Source organism: Panthera onca (genome assembly GCF_046562875.1).
Source record: "Panthera onca isolate mPanOnc1 chromosome E1 unlocalized genomic scaffold, mPanOnc1 haplotype 2 h2.Chr16_ul_8, whole genome shotgun sequence".
Classification (NCBI taxonomy): Eukaryota; Metazoa; Chordata; class Mammalia; order Carnivora; family Felidae; genus Panthera; species Panthera onca.
Genome location: NW_027675822.1, coordinates 184,920 through 206,993, shown reverse-complemented (window position 1 = coordinate 206,993; position 22,074 = coordinate 184,920). Strand labels below are relative to the sequence as shown.

At 40.0% G+C, this 22,074-nt stretch overlaps 2 protein-coding genes across 5 annotated transcripts in view; both read right to left on the bottom strand.

The window, feature by feature from the left end:
- Nucleotides 1–14,012, bottom strand: part of LOC144615196 (EF-hand calcium-binding domain-containing protein 13-like) — a 23,769-nt gene extending 9,757 nt beyond the window's left edge. The window contains exons 1-7 of the mRNA XM_078442068.2: nt 13,892–14,012; nt 13,520–13,591; nt 10,343–10,486; nt 9,697–9,768; nt 5,742–5,891; nt 4,172–4,222; nt 379–522 (exon numbers count right to left, since the gene is read on the bottom strand). Coding sequence (XP_078298194.2) covers nt 379–522; nt 4,172–4,222; nt 5,742–5,891; nt 9,697–9,768; nt 10,343–10,486; nt 13,520–13,591; nt 13,892–14,012 — 754 coding nt within the window. The remainder of the gene's footprint in view (nt 1–378; nt 523–4,171; nt 4,223–5,741; nt 5,892–9,696; nt 9,769–10,342; nt 10,487–13,519; nt 13,592–13,891) is intronic.
- Nucleotides 13,735–22,074, bottom strand: part of LOC144615158 (pleckstrin homology domain-containing family M member 1-like) — a 20,721-nt gene continuing 12,381 nt past the window's right edge. For 3 of the 4 annotated variants that reach the window (XM_078442006.2, XM_078442004.2, XM_081794889.1), the window contains exons 5-7: nt 16,277–16,503; nt 15,189–15,347; nt 13,735–14,343 (exon numbers count right to left, since the gene is read on the bottom strand). In XM_078442006.2, coding sequence (XP_078298132.1) covers nt 14,219–14,343; nt 15,189–15,347; nt 16,277–16,503 — 511 coding nt within the window. In that variant the 3' untranslated portion in view covers nt 13,735–14,218. The remainder of the gene's footprint in view (nt 14,344–15,188; nt 15,348–16,276; nt 16,504–22,074) is intronic. The other variant, XM_078442007.1, reaches the window with a different exon arrangement.

Sequence of the window (22,074 nt, the reverse complement as noted above, 5' to 3'; positions counted from 1 at the left end):
GAAACCTTGGGTATTTCCTTTGGTTAAAAAAGCAGAATGGGACAAGCAAAATAAAAGGTGAAATTGGGTCTCCTCTGAAGAAAGACTGCAGATCAAAATGAAGCTGCTGATGTCATGTCTTTGTTTTATTACATAATGGTATTTTCCCACCCATGCTTACAAGAAATGAATGCTAATTATCTAAATAAGCATATGTAGAGTATGAACAGATAGATACGGTCAGTAAATAAATTAGCAGACTATTTTGGCTCTAATTTATATCAACCTAGGCCTCACTGCGACTGCCTTTAGCATTTTACCTCCATATAAAACACTCTAAAACTGGTTCCTATAAACAGGAAAAAATGAGCAGAATCTCAAGCCAAAAAAAATGCTCACCACCGATGTCACAATATTTAAGGGCTTCACTGACGTCCTCCTCAGCTAAATTAACATTCAAACTTTTCAGGGCATGCTCCAAGTTACGTATGCCAATCTTGCCATTATCAACACTTGTCAAGATATAAGCAGCTTCTTTAACTGCTACAAAGATAAATAAATATATATAAGATACTATTATTTTAAAAAATGCAAAATAGTTTGCCCAGAGTCCACTATAGGTGAACTCTCAATTTAAGTATATATATTTAACTAAAATCTCTGCAGAAAAAAAGCAAAGTATTTTCTACTTGTAACTGACAACCTATTTATTTCAAGCAGCATTTAAAAAAATTAAGGGCGCCTAGGTGGCTCAGTCGGTTAGGCATCCAACTTCAGCTCAGGTCATGATCTCATGGTTCCTGGGTTTAAGCCCCGCATTGGGCTCTGGGCTGAAAACTCAGAGCCTAGAGCCTGCTTCAGATTCTGTGTCTCTCTTTCTGCCCCTCTTCCACTTGTCCTCTCTCCCTCTCTCTCCCTCTCTCTCTCTCTCTCTCTCTGTCTCTTAAAACTAAACATTTTAAGAAAAGAAAAAATTAAACCAAAAAATTATATGCAGAATATGATGGGTTACCTGAATCCACTCATCCATTAAATACTGAGTAAGCTGTGACCCTTTCTTAAATAATAGTAACATCCTGTACATGTAGATCTAAAGACTTCTATCAACTGATGAAATAAACGAAAAAAAAATGCTAAAATTTGAGATTAAAGCTCTTGATCTCCAGGGCCACTACCAGTCTATATTGTGCTTTTGTGTGAATTGAAAAAAGGCACCCCTCTCTATGTATCAATTACAAAGAGGCATACCTTCCTCTAGGTAGCTGCAATCTAGCATTGGTGGTCCTAGCCTGGAGAGCACAGTGGAATGTAGAATGCATTTCAGTCTCTACTTGTACCCTCTCAACCAGGCATCTTTGTGCAAGCACAACCCATACAACCAAATGTAGTCCTGTTGATACCACACCAATTTAAAATATAAAACATGATCATTACTGGGAGTTTCAATTTTTTGTCAATACCATTTCTCACCCCATTTCTCTCTCAACCCCAAAACGAGTTGTCATGTATGTTTCCACAGTCCGAAAATCGTTGCATTATACTAACAGATCTAAACCTTCAGTTGGAAAGAATACCATAATACCATTTTAGACCTATATTCATTTTTACTAACATTTATTTTATAGCTACTAAGACCAACAATGAAAATTTCAGCCCTCTTAAAGAGTTTCCTTTAAATTCCTTGAAGACAGGGACTGAATTTGTCATGTCTGTAAATAAAATTATAATACATTATATAGTTGGTACTATGAGAAAAATGTGTGCCAGATATGAGCACTGAGCACTCAGATATAAAGCACTGAGACAGTTCACCTAACCTATAACTCTGAAAAGTCTTATGGGTTGAGGAGTGATGTTTGAGCTGAGTTTGGGGGGAAAATGTGAATTTGTTTGACAGAAAATATACAGAAAGGAAACAGCACATGCAAATATACGGAACCAAAAGCACATGGAAGATATGGAACCAATTTAAATTATAATAAGTAATATGGTTACAGAATAAATACAAATGCAGAAGTGATGAGAGATGAGGCTAATGAGATAAGAAGACAGATTTATTGTCATTCTTTAATTCCATAAATATTCACAATTATATAAGTCAATAATATAAAAGATTTGAAACAATGCCTAGCACAGTAAATATCATCTAATATTAGCTATTAAATTAGCTATTAATAAGGGGCTTCTGAAAGCCAAAATTGTGCTAGGATCTGGAGAAACAATGCTAGGACTTGTAGCAAAATGGAAACATGGTTCTTGGCCCAATGATGCTTCCAGGCACGTAAGAAAAAGAATCATTAACCAAATAATCAAAAATATGACTAGAAAACAACCAGATTTTAACATGGGCAGAAGACCTAAATAGACATTTTTCTGAAGAAGACATACAGATGGCCAACAGACACACGAAAAGATATTCATCACCAATCTCAGGGAAATGCAAATCAAAATAACAATGAGATATCACCTTACACGTGTCAGAATGACTAAAATCAAAAACATAAGAAGTAACAAGTGCTGGCGAGGACGTGGAGAAAAAGCAGCCCTTGTGCAATGTTGGTGGAATGTAAATTGGTACAGCTGATGTGGAAACAGTATGGAGGTTCCTCAAAAAGTAAAAACAGAAATACTATTTGACCCAATAATTCCACTACTGGGTATTTACCCAAAGAGAACAAAAACACTAACTCAAAAAGGTATATGCACCCCTATATGTTTATTGCAGCATTATTTACAACAGCCATGATATGGAAGTATCTCAACTATCTATCAATAGGTGAATGAATAAAGATGTGGTATATTATGGAATTTGACAAAACCATGGAAAAGAATGAGATTTTTTTTGCCATTTGCAACAACATGGATGGACCTAGAGGGTATTATACTAAGTGAAATATGTCAGACTGAGAAAGACAAACACCATATGATTGCACTCATATGTGGAATCTAAAAAACAAATAAAAAAAAGAAAAGCAAAATCAGACCTATAAATACAGGAACAAACTGATGGTGGCCGGAGAGAAAGGGGGATAATGGGTAAAAGGGGTAAAGGAGAGTAGGAGATACAGGTTTCCAGGAATGTAATGACTATGTCATGGGAATAAAAGGCACAGGAAAGGGAATATAGTCAGTGATATTGTAATATTGTTGTATGGTGACAAATAGCTATGTTTGTGGTGAGCATAGCAAAATGTATAGAGAATCACTACACCTGAAACGAATATAACATTGTGTGTCCACCGTACTCAAATAAAAAAAGTTTAATGAGAAATTATATTATTTTGGTCTTAATGAATTAAGATAATTCAAAGTTCTCTAATATTTTTGCTACTTTTTTTCCTAAGTAAGCTCTACACCCAACATGGGGCTTGAACTCATGACCCTGAGGTCAAGAGTTGCATGTTCTACCAACTGAACCAGTCAGATGCTCCTACTTTTGTCACTATATAAGCTAAAATATATTGAGCATTTCTAGTGTCATTTAAAAAAATATTAATGGGTATTTATAGTATGAAGTAAATGCTATGAAAAAGACATAGTTTAATGAAAGCTTATAATAAAAGAAGCTGACCTCGACTAGCAGATAATGACAGGCTCCCTAGAGGAAATTGACATTCATTCAATTTTTTTTTTAATGTCTATTTTTGAGACAGAGAAGGAGACACAGAATCTGAAGCAGGCTCCGTGCTCTGAGCTGTCAGCACAAAGCTCAGCACAGGGCTCAAACTCACAGACTACGACATCATGACCTGAGCCAAAGTGAGACACTTAACCAACTGAGTCACCCAGGCACCCCATCACTCATTTGAAAGATGAGTAAACATTAACTAGGCAAAGAGTGTCAGGGAAAACTATTCCAGGGAACAAAATACGCAAAAGCTTTGTAGTTGGAGTTCTAAGGAAATGAAAGAAAGCCATTGTACTTGAAAATGCAGAAAGCAAGGGTAATGGTACAAAATTATACCAGAGAGCTAGGACATGCAGGATTTTGATCTTTAACAACAATGAAAAATGTTTAAAGAGTTGAAAATAGGGGGACATCACACAATCAGATTACTTTTTTGAAAAAAAAAAAATTACTCTGGCTGGAGTGGGAAGAATGGACTAGGAATCCATTGGCACCTGGCAATGATCCTAAAAAATAACTCTTTCATAGGGAATGCTTTCTTGTATACATATATAAAGTCCTTACCATCTGCTGTTGGTAGTTTCAGATTTGAAGACAAAGCCTCTTTCCTAAAGTCTGCAAATTTAAATAGAGAGATTATGCCATAAGGAACAGCATCCTGATTTTACCCAGTTTGGAAGAAAACCAATGGATAAATTACATACTTCATTTCTCAATAACATTTAGCATTGACCATCCCCTTCTTCTCAAAATCCTCCACTAGCTTCCAGAATAACGTTCTCTACTCATCTTCCTCTTACTTCTTAGACTCCATGGATTCGTCAAGCTCCACCAAGCTTCTTAAATGTGGCTGAGATTCTAATGTTACAAATGCTTCCTTTATCCCTAAGAGAACAGCTTAATCCCCAGGCTCATATATTCAATAACGTGTTTAATTATTAGTCTGAATTGTCCTTTTTTAGTCCTGCCTGCCTACCTATCTATCTAATTCTGGAGCTTTTCCTAAGGACAAGGTGCAGTTATACGCTTCATCCTATACATTTTCTACACAAATGCAAATTGATACAGAGATCTATTTGAGGGACAAGTGATAGAAACAAAATATGTCCATTTGCATAGATGGACCACATCGCAGTTAGAGAGCAGTTTAGAATAACTCACAACTAGTACAGGTATTACCTTGAAGCAAAAGGAGGTTAGAATCAAGATACATTATATTTACATTAATTTTTAAAATGTGATCCAAGCAGGATTAAAAAAATATAACTAACCTATTAAAAAGTACTTTCAAAATAGTAGGTTTGGCAATTTTACAAGATAACTCTAAAACAGAATTTCTCAACCTGAGCAAAATTACATTTGGGGCCAGCTAATTATGTGGGGGAGTGCTGTCCTATACATTATAGGGTGGTTAGTAGCATCCCTCACCTCTACTCACCAGATCCCAGCATTCCTCCCCCATCAGTTTTGACAATCTAAACTGTCTTTGCAGATTGCCAGTTTTCCCTGAGACACAGATCTGATCTCATTTTTTAGCTGAAGTTAAATTTAAAGGCAGGGGATGGCTTTCCAAGTATTGATAAAACCCATCTGGGTATATCCCAGATAAGAATATGGATGGATCAGGTAAATTCTTTGTAAATAGAGCAAATAGCCAGATCAACACTTACACAGAATGTTATATAGACCAATGGTTTAATTGTTCAACAATAACTTGTATTTTTCAAAGAGCCTGTCACCTAAAAGAAAAAGAAAGCTAGACAACTATTAGGACCTCTCTAAAATTCATAAAAGGAAAGGGATTAACTTTGAAATGAAATTACTCTAGAAAGAAACATTTTAAAGCCATATGACAACGTATATAAATACTTTCAGACCAAGTTTACAATGCAGTCCAAGAGATCATCCAGGAATTTGATACTGTAATAACTAAATCTCCGTGAATATAGAATATAAGATATATCTCTAAATCTGATCTGTAGTAAATTGCATTTCAATACATTTACAGTAGTATTTAGGAACTAAGTATTAAGATTTAATTAATTAGTATTTGGTAAAATATTTTAAAACCTTGGATAAAATTTTAGAAGAAATTTTTATTACAAGTTGCTGGTTATCTGCTCAATCAACTCACCGTCGAGCAAGGAATCATCCAACACTTCTTGAAAACTATTATCAGTGAAATAAATTCTATTGGTGTTTCCAAGTACATCTGCATAGTTGTCCTTGCCAGACTGATCACTTTCTTCCATACATTCCAATGTACCGATGATGTCATTCAATACTACAAACACAGAGAATATACATGCAACATGTAATTCAGTCCATGGATCTAAATTTTTGGAACATAACAGTAAAACTGATGGATTCTTCCAGTTTTGCACTGTCCAAAATGGCAGCCACTACCCACATGTGGCCATTTAAAAAGGTAGAGCAATCCGTTCTCCACTATAGTTTTCTATAGCCCCTTATCTTTATTCTTAAAATTATTTTGTTAAAACTCTGGGTTCTGCGTGGGCTATTCCTTTATGAACAAAAAAGTATGCCAAAGTTTCTCTAGTGATTCTATTAACGAGCTCACCATTTCATAAAAAATACCCTCCATTCGTCACACCTGCTCCCAAACTCCAATCCTTCCCTTTCTACTTTCTTTCCCTACACCCCTTGCTCCTGTCAGCTCACTTTACCCAATTTAGAGAATCAGCAAAGCCTATTATGTTTAGCATGATAATATCAAACATCTGAACTAGGAAATCCATGACTGACCACCCCCCCCTTAATTAAAACAAACAAAAACCTCTTCACATTTCTAAAGTACATGTCTAAAAAAATAATCTTTCAGAATTCATTAAGAGAAATATATAATAAATTACTTTAAAATTAGCTAATTTATGTGAAAGTATAATTTAATATATTATGTTGTTCCATGAGTTAGTCATTAGTCATTGGTAAGAAGTTTCAAAAATAGGCCATGTGAGGAATGGTTGAAAGGAAATCTGAGTCCAGAGAAAAGATGATTCAACATAAAAGAAAGAAAATATAAGAGCTCTCCTCCCATCCCTGGAGGGCTACTGACGGGGAAGAGTCCAAATGTTAAGTTTGGGAATGGAATTATAAGGCAGGATTTCCATCAAATATGTGGAACAATTGACTAGTTCTACAGCTGTCCAAAAATTATGGAATGCGCTGCTTCAAAGAGTCATAAGGATTTCCAAGACAAACAGTAGGATGAGTGTCCCTTACGATTAGCCTGTCCCTGAAGCCCACTAATGTGTTTTTTTAATTTTTTTTTAATGTTTATTTCTGAGACAGAGAGAGACAGAGCATGAGTGGGAGAGGGGCAGAGAGAGAGGGAGACCCAGAATCTGAAGCAGACTCCAGGCTCTGAGCTGTCAGCACAGAGCCCGACACGGGGCTCGAACTCACAAACCGCGAGATCATGACCTGAGCCAAAGTCGGACGCTCAACCAACTGAGCCACCCAGGCACCCCTAATGCGGTTTTTAAATAAACATGTAAAAATCGAAAAAACTCCGTATCTAATTAACACAGAAACTATCAAATCCTCTACTATAGACCTCATTCTCTGACCACAGTAAACTAAAAATAAACAACAAAGAGAGGACAATAATGAAATTCAAATTCAAATTTAAAATTTTTAAATTCATTTAAAATTTTTCAAATAATTGCTTTCAAATTTAAGGTTTTTCTCTTAGGCAACTCTTACATCAAGGAGAAAATCAAAATACAACTGAATATGCTTAGAAAAAAACAAGAATAAAGACTTTGATAAACCAAAGTCTTACTGAAATGAAAATTGATAGTCTTAAACATTTATTTCTCAGTAAGAAGAAAAAAGTAAGTTCATAATTTAAACAACTTAGAAAAACTACAAAATGGACAAAAGGGAACAATAGAAAGGACATCCTAAAGATAAAAGCAGAATTTTTTTTTTACTACAAATAGAAACACTAAAGATAAATCTAAGATGTAGAGCTTTAAAAAGAGAGATAATTAAAAGATCTGCTAGGAAATCTAGAAGAAGATATATATATATATATGTGTGTATATATGTGTGTATATATACACACATATATACACACACACACACACACACACAAATATATATATACAAATTTAAGAATGAGAAAATAACCAGACACAAAAAAATCAAAAGAATTATCACTGCATAGGATTGTACTAATATTCCCAAAAAACACTTGAATAAAATAAATTTCCTAGGAGAATAAAAATTACCAAAACTGACAAAATAAAACAGAGGATGGCAATAAGCAGTCCACCAAAATCAAAGTCAAAGATGAATAATAAACTAGAAAAAAAATGGCAATAGACAAGACAGAACATTAATGTCCCTTATATATAAAGAGCTATTTAAAAAAAAAAAAGAGCTATTTATAAATTCATATGAAAAAGACAATCTAATTAAAATAAAAGAAAAGCATATTCGACAATCATATGAAAAATGTTTTACCTCACTAGTCATTAAAGACATGCATATTAAAACAATAATAGAATTCTTTTACCAGCAGAATTTTCAATAAATAATATCCATTACTGATAAAAGTGTGAATTTTTACAAACTTTTTGGAGGATAATTAAGCAGTAGCTGTTAACATCTCACATCTGCATATATTTCAGTCTAGCAGTGTGACTTCTGAGGGTTTTATCCCCCAGGAGAACTTTATGCACATATATACATACAACAATGCTCATCAAAATGTTTCAGTGGTGAAAAATTGGCAAATTTTCAGATTTTTAATTGGCAAATATCATCAAAAGTGTTGTGGATAAAATGACAGTACATCCCCCAAATGGAATATTATTGCAGTCTTTAAAAAGAATGAGGTTGCGGGGCGCCTGGGTGGCGCAGTCGGTTAAGCGTCCGACTTCAGCCAGGTCACGATCTCGCGGTCCGTGAGTTCGAGCCCCGCGTCAGGCTCTGGGCTGATGGCTCGGAGCCTGGAGCCTGTTTCCGATTCTGTGTCTCCCTCTCTCTCTGCCCCTCCCCGGTTCATGCTCTGTCTCTCTCTGTCCCAAAAATAAATTAAAAAAAAGTTGAAAAAAAAAAAAAAAAAAAGAATGAGGTTGTTTATGATACAATGGAACATGGAACAATATCTAAGATACACTGTTAATTTCTTTAAACCTGCAAGTCGTGGAATATTATGGACATGGTAATTTTATTTTAAATTTTTTTTTTAACGTTTTATTTATTTTTGAGACAGAGAGAGACAGCGCATGAACGGGGGAGGGGCAGAGAGAGAGGGAGACACAGAATCGGAAGCAGGCTCCAGGCTCTGAGCCATCAGCCCAGAGCCTGACGCGGGGCTCGAACTCACGGACCGCGAGATCGTGACCCGGGCTGAAGTCGGACGCTTAACCGACTGAGCCACCCGGGCGCCCCCATGGTAATTTTATTTTAATTAATTAATTATTAATTAATTGATTTATTTATTTAGAGAACAAGCAGGGGCAGAGAGAGAAGAAAACAGAGGATCTGAAGTGGGCTCTGTGCTGACAGCAGAGAGCCCAATGTGGGGCTTGAACTCACAAACCATGAGATCATAACCTGAGCCAAAATCAGACATTTAACCAACTGAGCCACCCAAGTGCGTCTAATTTTTAAATAATATCAGAATACACAAATATTCATAGATTCAAATAAAAAAGGCTAAAGGGATATTTACCACACTTTAACAGGGATATTTCCAGAAGGTGACATTACATGAGCCTTGCACTTTATATCTCTTACATTTCTGGTCACTAAATTTTTTTATAACAGTTTCAAAATTACCATTATTATATAATAAAATGTCCTTACTTTAGCTATTGGAAAACATCATAACCTTGTCATTTTCCCAATCTTTTCCATTCAAATACAAATTCTTAAATGAAAAACAAATGTAATCAAGTTTGCCATAACTGGAAGAGTTCAAATGTAGATGAAACAAACATTTGGCACAGATACTACAAAGAAGATCTGAGCACCAAATATAATGTTTGGCTACGTGACCTCTGAATGAGTCCTGTGTTGTTTGCCATTCAACAGTTTTACCATAAAGTTCTTACCAACAAAAGTGGAAAATTTCTGAGTGTCCTTCAAAGCCCTCATACAGTCTTTAACATTCACCACGTTGTCATCTGTAAGAGAGAGAGGGGAGGGGAACAGACAAGAATCCCTGGAAAACGTAATATTAAAAAGCTCATATGAAAATCAAAACCAGCATACAATTTCTTTACTTTACATACAAGATACTTGGGATTCATTTTCACCCACTGTGCCTTGCAATTAACCTTACAAGATTGTAGATATGCTAGTTCTGATTCTACCTGTAAGGCAACTAACCTACTAAGAAAGTTGTAAGTCCAATAACTTTACTTGGTACAAACCAGCAAAGCTAGGTTTTCTATTCACAGAGCTGGAATTTCCAAACTATGTGTTAGTCACTAAATCAAGATCTATCTAAAGAGAGTGGATACCAATGAGCCCACTCCCCCACAAAATTTCTACCTGCTTGCTAAGAGTATTCTCATTAACTGTAAAAAAGGACTTTAAAAGAAAGTCTCCTCTTTAAGGACATTTACAGCAATACAAGCAAATACCTATAGATATTAGCTCAAAGGAGCCCTATTCGCTTGAACAAAAACCTTGCACACTTTCTTCAGTTACTCCTACCCAAAACAAAAAAATGGATAATAATATTTAAATGCTTACCAGAAACAAGATCTGACTGAAGAATTTTCTCTACCTCTTCTTCAGGTGACTTAATCCCAATATTGCCTAGAAAGCTCTCCAAGTTCTTCCCAGATATCATGTCACCTTCAAGCCCATCAAGAGCTAAGACAATGTCTTGTAACTCTAGAAACAGAAAAAAGTGATTCGGTAATTGAACTAACCTCTGACTTAAAAAACAACAGTAGCCATCACTCAAGACTTTTGTCAGTGGTAGTCCATGATTTATGATCACCTCTTGAATAAGAAATCTCAGTGAAGAATCCAGCCCTCAGGAAATTCTAAGTCCAGCAAAACAATATGCTTGGTCTGCCATGTTTCTTTGGTGCTAATATAAAATTGGCACAACCAAAATGGTTGCTATGGCTGAATTTTTCACTGCAATGACACAAAGTAGTTATTTTAAACTAGAGCTCTAATGGTAGCAAACAAAATTAACTCATCCTGGTGGAAGTGAAATAGATTTCAGAATCATGAGAAATGTAAAATTGTAAACACAAGTATCACAAAGACTCACTCACCTTTTCTTTTCAATTCTACCAAGATCCAGTTGTACTCTGGCATCTGGAATTTTGCTTTATTTCCAGCCCTTTCAAAGGAGGCAGTGTTAAGTACATTCAAATCCTGGCTCCAGGATTTGTGACCTGAAACTATCTGACCTTGAGCAAATTATTACTATTTAACCCCTCTATCAAATTCAGTAGTCTTATATCTAAAATAATTTAATAATACTATCTACCTCACACAGTTAATATGGAGATTAAATATATGATGTATGAAAAACACTTAAAACAACATTAGGTATATAGCAAACACTAAGTGTCATATTAATAGCAATAAAGTTACTATTATTATTATTATTATTATTATTATTATTAAGCCTTCAGGAATAGCTGCAAACAGTAATCACAGCTTCTTAGTACCTTCGATCCCGCTTCACTTTCTGTCCCCCTAACATCTCAGCGAGGCAACTGCAAATGACAGTCACCTAAAAACCTGTATCAGCTCTGCTTGTTTTACCTAAAGCTTGGTTCCCTTTAAAATATGGTTTCTTTGCACAGACACCTTAAGAGGAGTCTGCTCATCCTCCCATGCTCCACATAGGACCAGGAAGCAGAGAAACACTCCTAAGATTCTGCTGTCTGGCTATTTTAGTTCCACCTTCAATCAAACCTATCCCTCCCCTGAGATTCAGGCCTGTCATTGACCTACACTACCCTCCGGACACCATCATCTACTGACTTTCTGATCACTCTTTCACCTTCTTGGAGGATCTTTGGTCACCCTGCTCATAATCCTCCCTCAGCCCCATTTCCCATTATCATCTGATGACAATAAGAATGACCTTGACCTCTCAACTCCAAAAACTTTCACTTCCTTTCCAAAGTCATCCAGATCAATGGCTATCCTTAATCCTCATCAATACCTAGAACTGCCTGCCCAACCTCTAAAATCTTCAACTACAAGATCAGACACTGACCATAATCCCTTAAAACTGTGTGTATACTGAAGGAAAGCATAGAACTTGATCCACAATATGCCTGTTTTCTCAGCCCCTCCAAGTTTGTCAACAAATAGTCCAGGCACAGTGAACTAACCTTATCAGTCAGTAATGAAGGGAACAGTCTGAGCATATGACAGTCAACCTTGCAAGGAGACTTTTCTAAAAAGAGCAGTTTCAGGCCTGCTATGTTAACACTTTTCTTCCAGGGTGGCCCTTCCTCACTCTTCCCTGTAATTATTGGCCTTTTCTTGCACTGGCTGACAGATTCCAGTGTCAACCCCCAATCATTATGACCAGCTCCCAGATTCAGGTACCTAAACTACACCTTTCTCCTTTTTCACTGTTCTCCTTTCTCAATGGTTTAGTTTCCACTTTTTTTTCCTTCCTCCACATAAAAAGTTATCTGTCCTGAATACCAGTCTTTCTGAACTCTGTTTTCTGATTTCAAAATTAACTACCATTTACCAAGTATATAGTATGTGCCTAATAATTAGATTATGTGCTTTATATGTGTTTTTGCAGTTGATCCTGACAACTCTAGGAGAAACGTGATTTTATTAGCTTCCTTGTTTTAAAGATGAGGAAACCAGAATGACCTACAGAGACTACCCAGCTGGTAAGTCAAAAACCCACAAACCACCATGTATCAAACTCCATAGCCCATGTTCTTTTCTACCTGTATGCATTGTTTCCTATAGCACGGCTAATCTATTTCACTATACTATATTGATGCTAATTATGTTACGTGACCCAGGTAACATATTTATATGTCAACAGGGAATTATTAAGTACTTTTCTTAACCTAAAAGAGAAACAATGATGTTAAAAATTTTATACCAGGGCAGAGTGGTTATGAAAAATCTGAAAAGTATCTATCTACTTCTTTACACCCAGAAATGACTCCGCTTCCGTTTTCCTAAACATATACCTATGTTGTTATTCTTCTCCTGACAGCGCTCATTGACCAAACAGTCATTTGAATGTTATTCAAATAAATTACCAGTGATAATTAAGTTTTAAACTTATTTTCCCAATAGAAAAGTACACAAACTCCATGAGTATGATCTCCATTGGTTTTAGGTCTATGATTTAACTTTTAAGCAAAAATGGAAGTCAAGTGGTAGGAAATAGCCATGGTACCAAAATGCACATGGTCACTCTTGTATGTTAACAAAATCCAAAGAAAGGAACATGAGGAATGTCTACTAAAGGAAGAGGTAGAAGATTTCTGAGAAATTCTATAATATATAAGCCTTTACACAGGGTAGAGTCCTAAGTCTGAGGCTAAAAATGGTATAGAAAATTTTCATATCTGAAAAATTGTAAAGCTAGTATCTGACTTTACATAAAGTCCAGAACAAAACACACACACACACACACACACACACACACACACACACACACACACACAAATAACAACAACAAAAAAAGGGATTTAAAATAGGTTACACAGGCCCCATTCCAGAAAAAGGCATTTTTCTTTCATCATGGATGCTGCCAACTTTTAATCAAAATCAAGTTTTGCCTGCCTTAAAACAGATCAATGCCAACATGGTAAGCAGAAATTAACAGAACTAGAAATTCTAAAAAACAAAACACAAAGACATCCATTCAATAAAAGTAAATTTAACAGTCACAAATAATTTACTAGTTACCTTTTAACCTGGAGGCATCACGAATATCCTTTACCACTTGTCCAAATTCTTCTATTTGTACTTCATCATCTTCTGCAAGAAAAACATTTTTTTTCAGTTTATTTATTTATTTTGAGAGGGGGGGGGGAGGGGAAGAGAGAGAGGGAGAGAGAGAATCCCAAGCAGGCTCCATCCTGTCAGCACAGAGCCAGACAAGGGGCTCGAGTCAATCAGATTCTCTATCCCAGCCCCTTGGACTCTGGGGCTGAGACTAGCCAGTCTCCGTGACTGCTCAGAACATTAGCCCGTTAACTTGGGGGCAGCCACAGTCTGTCCTCTGGAATGGGGAGCAGAATATACTGCTCTACAAAGAAAGTAGTGAAGGAAATGCACGAGGAGGCAGAAACTTGTCAGGAAAGCCACACTGACAGTTCCCAGCTCCGCCTCCGTTCTCTTCCAGAGAAGAGACCCCTTGGGTAAGCTCGGTGAGACACCTTGTCCCCTCCGAAGCCATCTCCCTCAGCTAACTCAAGTTCCTTTGCTACTGTGTCCAAAACAGTTTTAATACAACATCAGAGAAAGACCCAGATCCCAAGTCTTGTAAGTCCCAGTTCCAAGCCCGCCGCTCTCCCACATTTTTCTAGATGGTTAGAAGGGGTGGAGTCCTTGCCTCCTGTCCCCTCCTGTCACTACATCCTTCTTGGGGCTCTGCCTGCTGACTTAGTCCCACAGTGACCTCCTCACCAGTTCTTCATTCCCCCTGCTCCAGACACAATCTTTTTCACACAGTTGATGGTTGAGAGAAGATCGGGGCTCAGCAGTTCTGAAGGGGAGACAGAGAATACCTGTGAGAACACAGAGGACAGTCCCAGAGACTGAGGCACACACCGGCTCTCCCCGCCCCCCGGGGGCTGAGTCCTTCCAGATTAGGCAAGGGCTCCCTCCCAGAGGCCCATGGAGATATCCCTACAATGGCTGCTAGAGGTCAAGGGTGGCTAGGGGTGGGGGCAGGAGGGGCAGGAGTAAATGTATGTTTACTACCACACATCCTAGCTAGGGTACATGCTGGTTCGCGCCACGTTTGAGGGTTTCTAGGGAAAGGAAATGTCAAAACAGGCAGCACAGAGGCCGAGGTAAACCTTGCCTAATGAGAGAGGCTCTTCAGGTGAAGAGTGCAGGGATGTTGATCAGAGTACGAAAGAGGGAGTAAGGGGCAAAGTCATGGACCTGTGGAGCCTCCACGAGTGGCTCTGAGGTGGGGAGTTTGCCCTTGGCCTCGAATCAATCAGGCCATTGACCAAAGTCAGGACTTGATGGTTAGAGCTGAGCCTTCAGGGCCACCAGTCTGGCATTCAGCACTGGTTCTATGAGCCTCAGTTTGCTCGTCTGTAAAGCGGGGATCATAATAGTTTCCACCGCATGAGAAGCTGGCATGTGAAGTGCTCAGCATACAACACACTCTCGCTAAATGTTGGCCGCTGCTGTCCTCTGTTACTGGGTGTGCAGAGCCTTTCTGGAGCCTGCACCCCGGAGAATCTCCTAACCGGAGGGGCATCGTAGCCACTAGTGAAATCCTCTGCTCAGCAAAGGCACTCCTGGGTGCATTCCCAGGCTTGGAGTGGGACGAGAAGTCCTGTGAGTAGACCCCACTCATCCTCTCCCCTCTCCCACCCTGAGACCCCGGCCAGACCTTTGCAGTCCTCGTGGCAAATGTTTTCCGAGTGACTCTTGTGATCATTGCACCAATAGTGGCTGTTGATCTGGAAGACGCCATAGTCGAAGCTGCCGTCTGCATTTTCATTTACCTTTGATAGGTTGAAGTTGCTCTCCACAAAAGCCAGGCACAGCCCTTAGAACAGGGAGAAGAAGGTTTTTAGAGGGCTCTGAACTGAGGGACAAAGGACACGGAGGAGAAAGGGAGACGGGGAAGCAGAAGAAAGGAACAAGGCCTAAGAGGCTAGACGGGGCGAGCTGGCCGGAAACACCCATTAGCTTCTCTCCTCGCCCTTCGGTCCATCCACCTGCCCCTCAGTACAACCGCTCATCATCCCGCTGTCCATCCGCATCTCCTGCACTTGATGATCGCCTACTGTGTGCCATGACCCGTGCAAAGCCCAGTGAGGGACATTCAGCTGGGGCAAAGGCAGCTGGTGCCTTCAGCAAGAACGAAGACGCACCCCTTAAAGGACCACAAGACAAGATAAAACGAGAAGGACGGCACAAGACAGGTGTGTGCAAAATCTGGGCAAAAGGAAGCTAGCCCCACCAGGGAGGAGGACGAAGCCTTTGCACTGCCTGCTCCCTCTGCCTGGAATGCTCTTCCCCAGACATTTGGGTGACCCGGTCCTTTGCCTCATTCAGTGCTGCTCAATGTCACCTCCTCAGAGAGGTATTCCTTGACTTCCCCTTCAAGGACAAGGTTACCTCTCACTCCCCTGGCTTTATTCTGCTGCATAACATTTATCACCACCAGGAAGTGCTTCATATGTTTGTGTGTTTGTTTGGGACTCGCCTCTCCCCCTAGAATGCGAACACTGTGAAGGAAGGGGCTTTGTTGATGTCTCTGTCCCCAGCCCCTAAAATAGTTCCCGGTACATAGTAAGTGCTCAGTTAATAATATTCAGTGGAAGGAATATAGAATGTTGGGAGGGGCTTCTCGGGGAGGGCTGCTTTTTGAACTTGGCTTCGAAAGATGAATGATGGAAAGATGGCCACATAGGAGGTGACCAGGAGCAGAAGAGGAATGGGGGGGCGGGAGTGTGAGAAAGCAGCACTCACAGTCACTCAGGGAGTAGCCCTCAAACCTATCCAGATCCTCCTTGTGCAGCACTCTGGCCAAGTCACAGCGACTGATGAGCTTGGCCTCATTTATGGCAACGAGGCAGCTGACCAAGGACATGAGTAGCATCCTCATCATCTTCGGAGGGGAGAAGGTGCAGCTGAGGGCCTGTGGTCCCGAGGATCTCCCAGACGTGCTGCTGGTCTCCTCTGAGCACCTGAGGAATCTGGAGACAGCAGCCAAATGTCCCGGCTCACTCACGGCTCCCCGCCTGGCTATTTCTCTTTCCTCTCACCATTTTATACTTTCTTTTACTACAGAAACTTTCAAACATTTACAAAATAAGAGAGAATAATATCATGAATCTCCATGTAGCCACTGCCCAGCGTCAACAGTGAAAAACCGAGGCTGATCTCCTTTCATCTATAGGTTTTCTCCTGTTTTAGCCATTCTCACTCTTGTAAAGGACACCTGGCTATGGGCAGCATTTGGGTACAGGGGTGGGGAGTGAGGCTGGCAAAGGAGACTGATGAGCACTGGACTTTACTGGTACTTGCGTGTGTGGGTTTGAACATGTGCTCTCGTAGGAAGGGCCAGGCCACTGGGTGTTGGTCTGCCCTCAACCCCACGCTCCCAGACGCATGATATGTGACTTTTCCCAAGGGTATACCCTGCCATGTGCAATTCCTGAGAGGCTGTCTTATAAGCTCTACACCTTTGTTTCCACTCAAAACTGGGGTCACTCAAGTAAAAGTGACCTTGTTGAAGAAATAAACTTCACTTTCACACTCTGTGTGTGTGTGTGTGTGTGTGTAGGGGGAGGTGCAAGGGGCGGGGACTCTGGATTCACATCGCCTGCTTTCAAAGGTTGGGCTGCAGTGTGACCTTGGGCAATATACTTTACCTCTCCGGGCCTCATTTGTAAAAGGAAGATATGCCAGTACCCACTTACTAGGGTTGTCATGATGATTAAACGAAATGATAAATGCCTAAATCTTGGTTTTGCATTCCCCCCCAAAATAGGAAGCAAGACTTCTGGGACAAAGGTTGATTCCTAGGCTGGAGTTAGGAAAGAGTATAAAATAAGTCTGAATTATCTTGTGCTAGAAAGTAAGAAAGTGCTCAAAATATGGATTGGGGCACGTCAAATGGACATGAGAGCCAGCTCAGAGGGGCACCCACTGGCCAAATCTGGAACACTTTCTTGGTAACAGCTTTATTGAGATAAAATTCACAGTACATAATTCACATACCGCACAATCACTTAATTTAAAGCGTGCAGCTCAATAGTGTGTTTGCAGAGCCGTGCGACTATGATCGCGGTCAATTTTAAAACATTTTCATCAACCCAACAGGAAACCCCATACCCATTAGCTGTCACTAATCCACCCCTCCTCCAACCCCTGCCCACCACAAGCCTACTTTCCATTTCTCTAGATTTACCTAACCTGGACACTGCACACAAATAGTCACACCATAGGTGGCCTTTGAGCCCGGCTTCTTTCGCTTAACGATGTTTTCAAGATTTATTCATGTTGTGGCAGCCACTGGGATCTCATTCCTTGTGATGAATCCTTCTTTTGTCTCTCTATTGATCGTTTTATAGACTTTTGGGCTACTTTGGGGCTATTATGAATGACGGTGCTGTGAACATTCACGCACAAGTGTTTGTGTGGACAAATGTTTTCATTCCTTCGGGCATATACGCCAAGGAATGGAACTGCTGAGCCATAGAGTAACTTCAAGTTTCAACTTTGGAGCAACTGCCTGACTTCAAAGTGGCTGTACCATTTTACATTGCCATCGGCTTTTCCACATCCTTACCAACACTGGTTACTTTAAAAAAAAAAAATTATAAAGTTTATTTAGTTATTTTGAGAGAGAGAGAGAGAGAGAGAGAGGGTGCACAAAAGCTAGGGAGGGGCAGAGAGAGAGGGAGAGAGGGAGAATCCCAAGCAGGCTCCTCACTGTCAACGCAGAGCCCAATGCGGGGCTTGAGCCCACAGACTGTGAGATCATGACCTGAGCTGATATCAAGAGGCTCAACTGACTGAGTCACCCAGGTGCCCCAACGCTTGTTTGTTTTTTTAATTCAATTTACTCTTTTTTTTTAAGTAGGTTCTGCCCATGACCCTGATGTTGAGAGTCACCATGCTCTATACCAACTGAGCCCACCAGCACCCCCCCCCACTAACACTTGCTATTAACTGTCTTTCTGATCAAAGCTCTCCTAATGGGTGCCAAGTCGTACACATGATGGTTTGGATCTGCATTTTCCTGGTGGCTAATGACGCTGAGCATCTTTCTATGTGCTCTTTGGCCATTTGCATATCTTTGGGGAAATTCAGTATTCAGATCTTTTGCCCATTTTCTAGTTGGGTTATTTGTCCTTCTTTATTGAGTTGTAAAAATTCTTTATCAGATGGGAATGCAAGCTGGTGCAGCCACTCTGGAAAACAGGATGGGGGTTCCTCAAAAAACTAAAAATAGAACTACCCTACAACCCAGCAATTGCACTACTAGGCATTTATCCACGGGATACAGGTGTGCTGTTTTGAAGGGACACATGCACCCCCATGTTTATAGCAGCACTATCAACAATAGCTGAAGTATGAAAAGAGCCCAAATGCCCATCGATGGATGAATGGATAAAGAAGGTGTGGTATATATATACAATGAAGTGTTACTCGGCAATCAAAAAGAATGAAATCTTGCCATTTGCAACTATGTGGATGGAACTGGAGGGTATTATGCTAAGTGAAATTAGTCAGAGAAAGACAAACATCATATGACTTCACTCATATGAGGACTTTAAGAGACAAAACAGATGAACATAAGGGAAGGGAAACAAAAATAATATAAAAACAGGGAGGGGGACAAAACAGAAGAGACTCATAAATATAGAGAGCAAACAGAGGGTTACTGGAGGGGGTGTGGGAGGGGGGATGGGCTAAATGGGTAAGGGGCACTAAGGAATCTACTCCTGAAATCATTGTTGCACTAGATGCTAACTAATTTGCATGTAACTCTTAACAAATAAAAAATAAAATTAAAAACAATAAATTAAAAAAAATAAAAAATAAAAAATTCTTTATCAGATACATGGCTTGCAAATATTTTCTCGCATTCTGTGGGTTGCCTTTCACTTTCTTGATGGTATTCTTAGAAACAAAAGAATTCAATGATGATGAAGACTGTTTTCTCTATCTTTTGTTGCTTACGCTTTTGGTATCGTAGCTACAGAATTAATACAGAATGGTTTCTAAGGTAGTCTGGGACAGTTTGGCCATCAACACAAATAAAGATAGTGACAGGGGAGCTTGGCCGGCTCAGTTGGTGGAGCGAGCGACTCTTGGTTTCAGGGTCATGAGTTAGCACCCCACCTTGGGCCTAGAGCGTTTTTGAAAAAAATAAGGATAGGGACAGATTATAATCTAGTGAAAGAGATAGGAATCCCTGAGTCCTTAATAGTAATAAATAGACAAACAGATACATAACGGGGATGGGGTTGGAGCTCTTCCTGACAATAAGATGGTGAGTGATAAACGTGGAGGTGGTCATGAGGTTGGAAAATCATCACTCTGCAGCCATCATAGATTAGTTTGGGCAAGAATCATCAATGGATATTAAATCTAAGGTGGTGGGAAGCTTGGTGAAGAACTGGATGGGGCACCTGGGCTGGCTCAGTCGGTTAAGCATCCAACTTCGGCTCAGGTCATGATCTCGTGGTTCATGGGTTCAGGCCCAGCATCGGGCTCTGTGCTGACAGCTTGGAGCCTGGAGCCTGCTTTGGGTTCTGTGTCTCCCTCTCTCTCTCCCCCTCTGCCGCTCACACTCTGTCTCTCTCTCTCTCTCTCAAAAATAAATAAACATTGGAAAAAAAAAACTATCAATGCCATGAAAACACAGAATGGGGCTATTTCTGTCACCGTGTGCATGTGTGTGTGTGTGGTGGGTGTGTGCATGCGTATCTTTCCCCTGAAAGCAGGTGTATGTTCCTGAGAGCAAAGGCCTAGGTTCCTCCACCCACAGGCTGCTGCTTGGGCAAGATGGCTGCCCTAATGGCCTTGTTTCCTCACAGATGTCTTCTAAGCTCACTCCGTACCAGCCCGACTCTTGATTTTGGCTTGGGTCATGATCTCACAGTTCCTGGGATCAAGCTCTGCATCACGCTCTGCACTGACAGCGAGGGGCCTGCTTGGGATTCTCTCTCTCTCCCCCCGCCTCTCTCTCTGCCCTTCCCCCACTCATGCTCGCTTGCTGTCTCTCTCTCTCTCTCTCAAAACAAGTAAATAAACTTGAAAAAAAAGTTTATCATGTTCTACCTATTAGATGAGCAAATATCCAAAAGTTTGATAATACCTTCTTTTTTTTTTTTTTTTTTTTTTTTTTTTTTAATTTTTTTTTCAACGTTTTTTATTTATTTTTGGGACAGAGAGAGACAGAGCATGAACGGGAGAGGGGCAGAGAGAGAGGGAGACACAGAATCGGAAACAGGCTCCAGGCTCCGAGCCATCAGCCCAGAGCCTGACGCGGGGCTCGAACTCACAGACCGTGAGATCGTGACCTGGCTGAAGTCGGACGCTTAACCGACTGCGCCACCCAGGGGCCCCAATAATACCTTCTGCCTACAAGGCCGAGGGGGCACAGGTACATTCCTGACAGAGTGTAAACAGGCGATTATCTATGAAAATTGTAGATTCATTTATCCTTTGCCTCAGCAATTCTGTTTCTGGGACTTTACTGAACAGAGATAGTTGCATAGAATTAAAAGATCACATACACACGGTTATTTATAGAAAGAGTGAACTCCAGTGTCCAGTAAATACAGGGCTGGTCAAATAAACTAAGGTACATTCATACAATGGAAACACATGCCATGGGGGGAAAAAAAATTAAGAAACTGATATGAAGCTCCAAAACAAAAATTCTGATCTCTTCTAAGACAAGGTATCAAACAGTATATTTATAATAGCTTTGTGGGGATGGGGCAGAGATAAGAAATATAAAAGACATTTAAAAAGTCTATTACAGATCTATTAACAGATATTAACAGTTATTAACAGATCTATTCATATCTGTTAGATGCATTTAGAAACATCAGAAAAAGACATGTAAAGGGGGTGCCTGGGTGGCTCGGTCAGTTAAATGTCTGACTTCAGCCTAGCTCATGATCTCACGGTTCGTGAGTTCGAGCCCCACGTTGGGCTCTCTGCTGTCAGCACAGAATCTGCTTCAGATCCTCTGTCCCCCTTTCTCACTGCCCCTCCCCTGCTCATTCTCTCTCTCAAAAATAAATAAATAAACTTTAAAGAAAAGAAAAAGAAAGATGTAAGGAATTAATAATTATGGTTACAAAGGTGGAGAAGACGTTTCACTGTAGGTAGACTTTTTTTTCTTACCATAAAAATAAATCTATTAAAAAATGAGTGTTTAAAAAGGGCCTGAACGAAGAAGGCTCTGCTGGGGTGAGCATGGTACAACATAGAGAGATGGTGACTCACTACCTTGTACACCTGAGACTAATATAACACCGTGTGTCAGCAATACTCAAATAGAAAAAAGTTCTTTTAAAGAGACAGCTCTGCCCAGCGTCCCTTCTCTAGTCAAGTTCATTGCTCCCTGTGCTCTTCCTCCACTCACTCGCTTGGCCCCTTTTGTGCACCACCTCCTCCAGGCCTCATTCAGGGTCTGTGTCCTTCAGAGGCCTTCTGGGAGGTCGCAGCGGAGCACCCAGACGCGCTGGGCTTCACTGCGTCTTTTGGAAGTTGTATATCTAACTCCGAACCGTTGGTTT